General features: G+C 44.3%; 1 protein-coding gene across 1 annotated transcript in view; it reads left to right on the top strand.

Moving 5' to 3' along the window:
• Positions 1–12,438, top strand: part of nbas (NBAS subunit of NRZ tethering complex) — a 169,059-nt gene extending 156,621 nt beyond the window's left edge. Inside the window, exon 53 of the mRNA XM_047573656.1 lies at positions 11,605–12,438. Within this exon, the coding sequence (XP_047429612.1) occupies positions 11,605–11,880 (276 nt within the window). The 3' untranslated portion in view covers positions 11,881–12,438. The remainder of the gene's footprint in view (positions 1–11,604) is intronic.
• The last annotated feature ends 558 nt before the right edge of the window (positions 12,439–12,996 follow it).

The following is a 12,996-nucleotide window of genomic DNA, read 5'->3' as shown; positions in this document are numbered from 1 at the left end:
AGGTCATATATTGGTACAGCTCCTCTTCTACGTCAGTGAAAAGACACCGGAACCGAGGGGAAGAAGGGTGTTGAAGGTGGTAAGAGAAGTGATATGTGATTTCAAGGTGGGAACAGGAAATCAAAGAGGAGGAGGGATTGGTGTTGAAGGGGAAATTGGACGAGGAGGGAGATTACAAAGGCGGCGTGTAAAAATGTAAAGTTGGGCGCATGAAGGGTGAAGTACAGAGCGCGGGTCAGAGTTTGTAATCTCACCGAGGAGGTGATGGCATAGAAGCGAAAAGACGGCGTGTGCGAATGAGCTGAGACAGGTGGTGTGTCGCACTGCTTTGAGGCATAATCTTGCCACCTAAGAGCTGAATGAACAGGGGCATGTTCAGAGCAGCACAGAGCAGTGTTCACCCCAGGATAACATCAAGAGAGACACAGAGAAATTATCTTACATGTTTCACATCTGATAATGTGCCGGTTTGCTGCTCGCTGCGGAACTGTTTGCATGCGAGCGCTTGCTTTTCCATGTGTGCCCGGTGCCTGTTGTGCTTCTCCTTAAGACTTTATTTATTTCATTCATCGCATGACTATGTGTGCTTTTACCCTGGTTCTTGTTTTGCTGTTGTGCGCACATTAGCGAAGAACGGAGGATTCGGTGATACCCCGAGTCAGGGCCGCTCAAATACCCTATTTTCTCATCATAATCGTTTTTATGCGAGTACGTTCCCGCAGCCTGCAGTAATTGAACGAATCGGCCTGTACTCTATTTTATAATGACACTGACAAAGAAACTGCCGCTTCGGTGGTGGTGCTCACTTGATGTAGTGAGTCAGTTTCTCTCAGAGCTTCCACGCACTGGGAGCTAAAAACTTTAGGAAAGGAAACAGATCTTCGGTGTTTCTGTATTTTGAATGAATAAAAGGTTTTCCTTTATTCATGTGGGGGTGTCTATTCGCAGAGTTTTATCTGTCAGGGCTTTGATATCTCCATCTCTGAGAGTTCTGCCTCCACGCCGGCGCGATAAAGGTGTATTGAATTTAGTTTTTGTCGTCTCCACGGCGTCGAGAAATGACAAACGCCGCTTGCTCACTGGCGCTGTGGAAAGTCCGCATGCCAGTCTGTCACCAGCTTTCTCCAGGTCAGTTTCTTTAATAACGTGTAGTTTCCTCTAGAATTTTGTGAGATTTGCGGATCATCCACAAATAACATAAACACCTACTGGAACTGGAAAATAGCGACGTTCACTCATATTTTCAATATAAATTAAAGTTTTAATTATCGTATAGGGCATTCTGACTTGTGCAACTTGGCCAGTGTTGAGTTTATAGAAGAGGACAGCACTCGGAGGCATGTCATCAGAGCTGCTAACAGACTGGAGTTGACAACATCTACTGTACAGTAGACATCCAGCAGCATTTTAGTAACAGCCTCAGGCGGTTATCTCGGTTTAACAAGACCCGAATGAATGGAGAGGGAGCGATAACGGCAATCTCAGCGGTCACCGGGGCGCGCGACCTGACTGGATAGAAATAAACCGGTGAAATCTGACGGAAACAAAATAACACCTGGTGAATTCGCTCCACTGTGCACGCACACGTTTTCACAGCAACCGCCAGCTTCATTCATGGCACAATCAGAAGCTGGATAAGAAGCATAACTGTTCTGTCTGACGTGCATCTGAAAGTGTCACGAACCTCAGCGGTGCACGACAATAAGACGTTGTCCTGACGTTTCTCAGATAGTTAGCCTTACGGGGTCGTCTCTGGTGTTACGGAATTTCCTGTAGATTTCTCTTCAGGATTCGTTAAGTTGTCTCCATCTTGTGACGTCTCTGCTTTAACTACAGTTAATTGACTCCTCTCTGGTTTGCTCTTTCTTCGCACCGGGTTCCAAAATTGCAGCGCCAAAGGTTTCCCAAGTGTCGCGCCTAATTAGTTCCAACATTAACCAGCCTGGGATTCGTTCGGCCACAGTGCGGCCGCCGCCGCCGGTTAAGCACGTGATCATCACATGCCACTCTGAGTGATCGGCAGGCGCTATCTTCAAGCGCTGCCCTGCCCGCGCGCGTTCCCTGGCTCTCCGCTCTGTATCTGATGTCGCCGATCGCTGTTCACATTGTTTTCCTCTCCATCAACATGTTTTTTTAAACATAGAGGAGATGCCCCCGAGATTCTGATTAAAAAAAGATTAATACCCGAGATTAGTTTTTAATTAAAACGGCGCTATAGGAAACCACTTGACACGAGAAGCAAATGAGAAAAAGTAATTTATTTAGCTGTAGTGAAATATGTGCTCATCTTGCTTTCGCTTCTTAGCGCGTCTTGCTTGGCGGCGATGCGGTGGGGATGCTAAGTGCCGCGCACCACAGTGGGCGTTGGAGAACTAAAGGAGGGGAGGAAAGGAGTGGGAGTAGTGCAGATGATTTGAAAGGGAGACAAAGACGGAGTGGAGGGTAGGTAATGAAGAAAGGGATGTACTCTAAATGCAGGGAAATACAGCGAGAGCTTTTATTTCTCCGCTTTGGGAGCACAGCATTCAGGGTATTGGCACTTATTGCGTCTCGTGTCTGTTCCTCCCTTGCGTTTCCTTCATTTCCCACTCTGCCACTCGTGGTGAAGATGCATGAACCGTGGAGGAGGAGGAGGGGGAGGGGAAGGGGGAGGGTGCCAGGAGTTAACACAAAGATAAGATAAGAGGCTGATAAGATCTGTCGGTGTGAATGAGCTTTCGGTCCACACACAGACACAGCTCTGCTCGCACACAAACACAAATGCAGTCGAGATTTGCTGGCAAAAAAAAAAAAAAGAAGGTGGCCCCGGCTTCGTTTTGTCTTTTGCTTTTCCACTCAAGTTTCCGTCTCTCACACGGCACAGGTGCGCTTTTCAGCTTATATTAACTCTATACATTGGTTAAACTGCTTTCTCCGCGTTGACATTTATTTTTATCTTTAAAAGCGAGACGCCTGTAAACCTGTCTCAAACGTACGCTTGAAGGCTGCGATGTTGAGCTTAAATTGACTTGTAAATGGATTTTTTTTTATAGAGATTTGAGGATATTTTTCAAGCTGTGTATTTTCACTATGAACAGTCCAAGAAAAAAGAAGAGACTAGTATTGATGTGGCGAGAGAAAACCCTCTTGTAGCGATGATGAACTCTGAGGCTGCAGGAAATGAAATGTGGTCCACAACTTTGGTTCATGCCACCAAATTCATCATGCTCGTGTCAGGCTTAAACTAGACACTTGTGTGTTTTATGTGTTTCACTTGTAAACATAGGGGGTATAGAGCATTGATGTCACAGCCCCCTGGGGTCACACCCCCCTGAGGGGCAAAAACATGGTGAAATGTATCAGTAAATGCTGGATTATTGGATCAAATTACGGGCAACTGAACTCGACAATGATCCACACGAAGTATGGATTTGGAAAAGTGGATAAGCTTCAGTTTCAGTTAGTTTAAGTTCATTAGTTAATTTCGGATATGATGAATGTAGCTAAATCAAAGATGCTAACACTTTAGTGAGAAGTAACTTTAGCACAACCTTATCTGACAGCCATCCAGTACGTAACTTAAGTAGCAACTTAAGGTATGACTTCACTAAAAATAATACAGCATAAATTAACATTACCCGACACTTAATGTGACCCACAACACCAGGTTTCTGTGTTTGGATGTCAGTGATCCATTTACTTCTCTTTTCTTTGGCAGTCGGAGAAATCTGTAAAAAAAAGTATCTTGGACTGCTTTTCAAATCTGTTGGTTCAGTCAATCGCACAACGGCTTTTTTAAAAAAATATATTTTTACAATTTAGACCGTATTAAAGCCCATGATTCAAGCTAATGCTGCTAATCTCCATGTTCAACTGTCACTTTTTGCCACCCAGTGGCTGTAACCACGGAGACTTCGCTGGCTGTGACGTCACGTTACCTAGGCAACCTGGAACAAAGTGAAAATAAATTGCTAACGCATTTTTTGTATGAGGGCTAAGCAACGTGTTTGGGGGAACTAAAACACAACCACATGGGTTGGTGTTACTAGAGTATAAACTTTGCCCAAATCCAAAAGAGACTGACAACTGCTAACATCAAGCTGAACTTTGACGCAGTGGTACCTGCTGGGCCCACTCATGGCTGTGATTGGCCAGCTGATTCAACTGATCCACCTTTTCCATCTTCTTCATTGATTTAATTTGTGTGTGTGTGCCTCTGTGTGTTTGCATAATCAGGTTAAAAACAACCCTCCGGCGAATCAGACGGACCCTGTCCGTCGGTCCCGGCGAGAGAAGGCACAAGCTGTGTGTGTGTGTTTGATTGAGTGATTATGTATCTAATTGCTTGTTTAAGTGAGCTTGTTTACAGGCTTTGTGCCATATTGAACCTATTAATCTAGCTCTGTTTGCTTGCAACGCAGTGCATTGATCCCTGACTCGCTCACCGCATGCGCGTGTTTGTTTGCTCATGTGCGTCACAGCCCACTTTTATTTTTATTTGTTTATTTATTTATTTATTTATTTGGCTTTATAGCCTCTTCTCCTGTCACTTTCAATCAAGGGGGCCTGTAAGCAAAGACCGTCTGATGTGTGTGTGTGCCGATTTTGGCGCATCTCTTAAGCCTTGGGACGGCCAGGATGGAGAGATGGGAAGCAGAGCCTGACAGAAAAGAGGAAAGGATGAGAGGAGGAGGAGGTGGAGAGGAGATAGTGTGTGTGTGTGAGTGTGTGTTGTCTGGCATTCCAAAGAAGCTTTATGATTTAAATGATAAAAGAAGTCTTGGCCATGCATTATGTATTAGGCATTGTACGTGTACGGTAATTCCAATTAAGCTCTCAGCTGGGTTTGGCTCAGGGAGGGAGGGAGGGAGAAGGAGGATGTATACAGGAAATGAGGGATGTGCAGAGCAAGAAAAGAAAACGAGGGTGTGAAAAATTGACCGGACCAATCAGGCAGCATTTAGGACGAGCAGGAACGACAACCTTGTCTGTCTTTGACGTGACGAGGCGGGCGAGAAATGAGAAGGTAATAACGAGAGCGGGAGGAGGGGGGAGGTTGGGCATGTTATGGCGGCGATTTGATGTGTCAGTTGTCTTGTCACACTGAGTGTTTGTTCAGTCACTCACAGCGCACACCAGCTGCGAGCTTGAGCGCGCTCACGTGAGACGGAGGATGCCTCCTGTTTTCACTTGTCTGAAGAGACAGACGGGGCGTGCTTTGATCCTTTGGAGCAGATTTGAAGGGGCATTTACCCTGACACACACACAAACACACCTGTGCACAAAAATACTTGCACCCCAGGGCGAGTTTTCATGTTCTCAAATCTGTTGACCTTTGATAAAGAACGGGTGGCATGACGAATGCATTCCCTCAGCAATCAGTTTGCGTTTGTGCTTATCGGTTTGTAAAGGTGAGGCCGGAACAGACTGTTGGGGAAATTCAAAACCTCTGCGAGAAAAAGGCAGTGTGTTTGGTTTGTCAGAGTTGCAGCAGATGGGTAGATGTAGAGTCATGTTGGAGGATGTAGTAAATGCCTTTCACATGAAGGATCCAAGTTAAAACAGATGCAGAATAAGACACGACTTCTGGTCCGCAGCTCAGTGCGACTCCTCATGCAGACATTTGCAGGCCGCAAGTTGAAGTCATCACCGACTCCCATATGGGATGAGAAAACATGCTTCGTCTGTAAGTTTGCCTTGTAACGTGCAGCTGTTTTTGACGTGCTTTGGAAATCAGAGCCACATTGCCCACACTGAAGACACGAAAATGTAAATTAAATGTGGTGACTCGACATAAATGACACATGGTCATATATATTGCTATTAATTAAATTGGTCGTATTGTGCTGTTACGCTAATAAAGAGCGACACAAACTCAGAGGTAAAGCAAAAGCTTTCATTTTAAATTGAAGTCAATTTACTGCAATTTAAAGGAATTATTTATAGATTTGGAAAATGCTTCTTCGCCTCCTGGATTAGAAGATCAGGGCCAGTCTCTCCAATTCTGCTTTTAAAAGAAATTCATGAATTTCCACTTACAAGGTCGTGAATAACACAAGAACAAGACGCATTTATGTACTGTTTGTTAACACAGCTACAATTATATGCAATAGGGCAGCAAACTAAAACTGGAGTGAGCAGTTACTTTAGCTGGAGCCTGAGGAAAATGGCAACGGTGACTCATGAGACTCAGGTTTTTGGGTTACTGCAACAAACAAAATATATGTTAATCATTGAGTTTATATGTGAGGGTAGACAATTTCCATTATGAGACAGGCTAACTGTATCCCTTTACTCCCTATCTGTATCCCACAATAAGCTAACCGTCTCCTTCCTGCGTATTTAATGGACTGATAAGACCAAATTAGAGCGTAGAAATTAAAATGTGACATGATCATATCGTGTGAAGGTTGATGAACTAAAGTGTTGAGTTGTCTCTTGGAAGTATAAGTTAGTTATTTAATTACAAAGGATTATAACAGAATTTTAACCAAGTGAGAGGTAAATTATGCAGGAATGGCTTGAATCACAAATAGAATGATAAGAAGATTTTGGATGAAGATAGAATTTAAATGCACAGCATTGGTTGGGATCATCTAAACTTTGTCATTACTCTCGACCGTCTCCCTACAGTGTGTGTGAACACTGGACTGACTGCAGTGCCTGAAATGTGACAGAACTGATCATGCCGTGAACAGGACATAAAGTTATCTGCTTCGCTCTGATATCAAGATTCTCCTCCATCCCTCCATCTCAGCCGTGTCTTCACATCTATTTTCAGCTCCGCTGTCAATCTGTCTGACTCCAAGACTCAAATGTGCTGTCTTTCTTGACATCGTCAAACAGTAATAGCCTGGGAGATGTGTGTCTGTGTGTGCATGGTGGACCAGGCCTGTATTTGAGTGATGTACTATGTTTTTTATTTATTAATTTACTTTAGTGGCACAGGGAAGACAGGATTTGCATGCATTTATTTGAAGTCTTTTGATATTTATGTTCCTACATGGGTCACAGTACACTGTATCTGAATCTGTACTCAAACACCGCATGTGTGTTTGTATGTGTGTCGTAGCTCTAAACCTCTGCAGCCCCGCAGGTGTGACATCTGAAGCATCCACAGCTCTGGCACCTGCACTTCCCCTCCCTGGTGGTTGATATCATGTCACACTTCACTCAGATGATATAAAGATGGCCTGTGTGTTATTTTTGGACGCCACCTGGTAGAGGGTTTAGGTTGCTGGTCTTCTTGTAGGTCCATATGAGCCCACATTACAGCTGAACACTGTTTCAGGCAGTAGCTGGCTGGCTTATGACCAAATACCTACAACTTATGTCATTGCCATGAGTCCCACCAAAATATGTGTTAGTGCTAGTTAGTTAACCAGCACTAACACATATTTTAGTGCTGGTGAACGTGGTAAATTATTATTGTATTGTTAGCACATTTGTTGTGCCAGAGAGCTGCTGAAACAACTTTAACACTTGTATGTGAAGGTTCCAGGTCCAGGTAATCCAAAAGGCAACTGAACTTGAAGAGTTTCACCGCTTCTTCAGTTCTGAGAGACTGTGGGAAGTTGAAGTTTAAAAAGGAAACTCTGTGGGTAAAAGCCATCAGAAACATGCTTGACTTGTTTCTGTAAGAACCAGAAATTGGTGCCATTAGCGGCTGGATGTATCTTCGTTGTATCTTCAAAGGAGAGGACACTCCTTTGAGGATGGCAAATTCTTAGCCAGAGAAGACAGATGGCTTGAGAGAGAAGTAAAGGAAGCCATCTATATCTCGGCAAAAAAAGCGTTGACCCGGGTTTTTCGTGCGATGTGAAAGGGTTTTCAACCCGGGACGAATGACCCGGCAACTGACCCAGGATTTAATTGGCTCAGCTCACGTTCAATGTGAACAGGAATGTCGCATCGCCCCTCTAATTTACACAATGACGTTGATGTACCTGCCTGTCGCATTCTGATTTTGTCACTGGACGGCCTGTCAGACTCTGTCATTGTAGAAACTCCAGGGCTGCGAGCTGCTGCAAGCAGACTTTTGGTCTACTCTCATAAGAGGCCGATCTCTGAAGGGCAGAGATTTTTGTCTTTTTTTTTTTTCACACAATCATTAATGGAAGTGCATAGGTGAATTAGCCTTACATCATGTTTAGGAAATTGCACCTATTGGGCAATGCATGTGCGACCATGTTTATATACAGCTTGTATAGCAAAATGGCACACTTTTTATCGATCATGGCAGCACACTGGCAAGACCGTGAGATCCACGAGCTTCTCTGCATCCATGTAGAAGAGGAGATTCAGCGGCAGATATCGGACGCAGGATTTACACAATGTCCACAGTGATTTATTCAAATATCAGCAGCTTTTTGAAAGAGCGGAGGTTTGACCAGTCCATTCGGCAGGTCATCAACAAACTGAAACCATTAAAAAAAACACACCATGCTGTCCATTGTTTACCTCGCTGTGTAGTGTACTCAAATGCGTAATTATGTCATTGTTGACGCGATGACATATGAGAGGGAGGAAAAAACAAGCACACAGCTGGCAATGTGAACGCACACCAAAGGCGGGTCGAGTCAGGTATGAAAATCCTGCGTCGACCTGATATTTTGAAAGGGGTATGTGAAATTGGAGAAATCTTATCTTAACAGAGGAGGTGGACTGAGATATAATCTGCCATCAATTTACAATACAGTTTTAACTTCTGTCACCAAGAAGTTTAAACACCATTCAGACCTTAAGTCCAGAGAGTCTGACTGACAATGGCTTCATTAGAGCACCATTCACAGGGAAAGTGGTTTAGGCACAACAGTTCCCCGCCTAACGACAGGTAAGTATCCAGCCGCTAATGGCTATTAGTGGCTCCGATTTCTGGTTCTTACAGAAACAAGTCAAGCAAGTTTCTGATGAGTTTTACCCACAGACTTTCCTATTTAAAAGTCAACTTCCCACCAGTGTCTCAGAGCTGAAGTAGCTACTTCTTTTTGATTTTTTGCCAGGTACCGGAAAAGCTGTTTATCCACCCCCAAAAGTGCCCAAATGATTACATCCCAGACTGCCTACACTACTGTAGTCTGTCATTAAAAAACAAAACAGTCAAAGCGTTGAAATCTTCCAGCAACCAGCTGCAGCAGCCAACCACCACTACTACTTTCATCTAGCTACTATGGAGTGAAGCCATTTGATGTCATTGATAGGGATTAGGTTGATAGGCCTATGGAGCTTCTCTACTCTTTAGAAGTTGGACAAGCAGAGTTAATAGCTCATATGATGAGATGAAAGAAAAAAGTTCAGAAGGACAGGAAAGATGTGTGTGTCTGACAAAGAGATAAAAAAATGATGCTCCATTGTGGTGCAGTGATTAATTTTTATCAACATTACTGGTTTTACCTCCAAATTAAGAGGTTTGCATAATCTGACTAAACATTTGGCTTGTTTGCAGCCCATTTCATCATCTAGATTCGTGTTTCTCTCTTTGACTTTATCGATGTGTTGTCAGGGTTTGTTCCCAGATCTGAGAAAATTCTTAATTCAGTACAGTGTCGCAATAACCGCTAAGCCGTCATTTATTATGGCCAGCCTAAATAGACTGATTGCTCTTTTCGGTGGAATGGTTAAATACTGCAGAGATAAAAACATTCGATCATCTTCACCCATCCGTCTGGAGAATGTGCATTAGTTCCACCTCGCCCATACATTTTTTAAAATCATCTCGAAAGACACTGAGCCTCAAAATAGGTCAGCGTGCAGGGCCGCTCCAGGAATCCCATGCACAACATTTGTTCTGGGTCTCTGTTGGTCCTGCACACTGAAAAGTTCGAAGCTGGAGCGTGAACGCGTTTTCAAGAGCTCCTCCTTGGTTCTTTCAGCCCTTGGAAACAGTCGGTGCACTTAAAAATGTATGCATCTGATGCTTTCAGTGCAGGTCTGACTTTCTCCTCCCTGGCTCGCTCCCTCCATCTTTCTCCATCATACATTGTACACGGTCTCCTCTCCTCTCTTTCTGTTTGCCTTTATTCTCATTATACCCGGCTGACCTCCTCATCCACCGCTGTCTTGAGATTCAAAAATGTCTCTGTCGTCTCTCACCCGCCAGGCTTGTCATGACTCATCTGCTTCTGCCTCTCACTGGAAGCTCTTGAAATTAAATTATTAGTCATGCATGACATACTATATCTCTATAACTGTCACATGTCCAGCCCTTTTTATTTATTCTTGTGGTGTTAAATTAACCATAAACCACCAAATGTGTTCAGATTCAAAACACTAGGACTACTGCTGCTGCTGGACTTTTTCTCTTTTCTACAAGGCAAAACTTATTTTGCGGGTAAAATAGTATCCGTCATTCCATTTGGGGGCCACTGAACTCTCATGTGAGGCGTTCAGCTACACTTACACCCATCTTCACATGAGCAAAATGATGCTTTGTTCATTTATTTATTTATTTGTAAAGGCTTTGTGTGTTCTTTTAAGGATGAATTGTCCTTCAAGGGTGGTAAACAGAGCGAGGCCGGCACAAAGATGAGAGAGTTGAGGGGGTGTGGGGGCGGGGTGTGGGTGTGGGCGGGGGGATCATACAGCTCTGCTCACCTTCTCTACTACAGGAGGGAAGACACGGGCTCCACACTTATAATTAATCCACTGTCTGCCTACCTGCCTGTATACGTGCGTGCGCATGAGCGCGTACAGTTGAGCGCAACCTTAATAATGGAGATAGCAAACAGGTGCAGATGGTGCAGCAGTGCGGCTTCCCTCCTCCTGCAAAACATTCGCAACAGCCGCGTTCAGCTGTTGGAATTTGCACATCATGTAAAGATGTGAATGCTGGGAATAAACTATTCTGTAAAAGTCTGTTTATTCAATTTTCAACTCAAAGTTTTAAAAAAGTGCAAAAAAAAAAAAAAAAAAAGAGTCGCAGGGTTTGTGTGTCTGTGAATGCTCACATCAGGGGAATGGTTGCCAACGCAGGACGCGACCTGACGCTCTGACCTCATCAGGTTTCTTCTCGCGTGTAACTCCGTAATCACACGCAGCTTTGAAACCCTGCCGCTGCTGCAGGAAGCTCCGCTGCCTCTTGTTTCTACAGTCCACTGTGGTTGGCTTAAACTCCACATTCATCAGCGCCTTTCAGTGTTTAATCAGCCAGTAGGTGTTTAGAGTAGCATAGGTCTCCTGAATGATAGCTTATTAGTACAGGATTACACAGCAGTGGATTGTTATTCCTGTCCCGTCCTACGAATATCTGCCTGTATGTTCCCAATCCCCCCAAAAAACGACTCCTGTCCAGATCCCGACTAGCATCCTGTATAAAATAGTAAAGAAAATAACAGTTTGACTTATTATATATATATACTTATATTGACTGTTTCCTCCTTTCCTCTGATAAATTGTGAAACAGACTTCTGCCTGGATCCCACTTCCCACAGGGTTCCCGAATAATAATCAGCCTCTTCTCCTCTTGTCAGAGTTGTAAGACTGGTTGCATGAATGCCTTATTTCTGATTTCCCTTTCCCTCAGACATGAGAAATTGTGATCGCACTTGAAAAGGAAACTAAGCTTTTTCCTGACTCCGTAGCCACATGTGTTTACTCTCCCCCCCCCTCCTTTTTTTTTTCCTCCAGGAGACAGCTTCCTCCTGCGACGCCGAGCTTCTCTCGTTGCTCCTAGACGCCGGGCTCCTGGTGGGCTGCGTCTCCTCAGCCCTGTACCCCCTGCTCAGCTCCCACATGCTGTCCCACCAGCAGGAGCGGGGCTGGGATGTGGAGAAAGCCGCCGCTGAGCTGATGGCGGCGGGCCACGGGGCCGAGGCGGGCTCCCTGCTGATGGCTCATCGCGGAACTCACCAGGCCCAGTTCACCTTCAACTCCGCCATGGCCGTTCTCAGGAAATGGCTGTGAGGCGAGCGGGAGGAGGAACGTGATGTGAGGGAAAAAAAGAGCGCGGCGGGGAGGCGGCCTTAGGGAAGGAGAGTGGCAAAGGTGTTGAGAAAGGACTGGAGTTAGATTGGATTGAGATCAGAGGGAGCTGGCGTGAGGTAAGAATAGAATAGCAGGCGATGCCTCCGCACTTAGTTCTGTAATTGAGTTTGAGGTTCATCAACGGAAGGCGCGTCAACAAGCAGTGTCTGCCTCCAAGGTGTAAAATCTGCTCAATTAGAAACGCGCACGCATTAATACACAAACACAGCCTCCGCCATCACTCAGTCATGAATGAATGTTCAGACTGAGGGGCTAATCAGAAAACGCACTGGCTGCTTGCATTTATTTGTGTGTGTGCCGTGTCCTATTGTGTGATAAAGTAATTGAGCAGTAGCCGGGAAGCGGTGGGTGGATATTAGCCTATTGTTCCGTGACAGGTTTGCCTCTTTAACGTCCCATCGTTAAACACCCTGCCTCTGCTCCTTTGTTTTCCCCCTAATAATGTCTAATTAATTCCATCTAAACAAATTAGCCCCACAGCTGCCCCGTGCTGCTTGTATGGATGCACAAATACTGCACGGGAGCTCCGACAACCCCGCAATGGAAGAGAGAGAAGAACTAATAATGATGAAGAATAAATGTGTGTGTGTGTGTCAACGTATGGTTTGATTCAATTAATTAAATATGAGACGTTTTCCTTTTATTTTGTCCCGTCTTTTACATCCTAAATAAAGAAAACTAAACTAATGAGATTGAGGCATTGTATTTTTATCGTATTTCAGTTCTTTCGTCATTTCTTCATCAAAATTACAGGGGTGGCATTTTACTTTTATGCCTGTCAATCTTTGGAATGTCTTTTTTTTTTATTTATTGTTTGTTAAAGAAAAGATTTTATCATACCTGACCCTGTTAACTTTTTCAAAGAGTTTTACTTTTCGTTTTAATGAAGGGGTTTTTATAAAGATGTGCTCCGTCTTATAATAAATGCACGCAAAACATCTGCACCGTAATTACAGCGTTTTCACATTGTTCCAAGATAATTACAGACCTATGATCCAGACAACAAGTGCGCGTTGGTGCAGGCATTTAAATGCA

Source organism: Mugil cephalus, chromosome 21 (genome assembly GCF_022458985.1).
Source record: "Mugil cephalus isolate CIBA_MC_2020 chromosome 21, CIBA_Mcephalus_1.1, whole genome shotgun sequence".
In the NCBI taxonomy this organism is placed as follows: Eukaryota; Metazoa; Chordata; class Actinopteri; order Mugiliformes; family Mugilidae; genus Mugil; species Mugil cephalus.
Note: the sequence above shows the minus strand (reverse complement) of the source record. Positions and strands in the feature narration are given on the sequence as shown.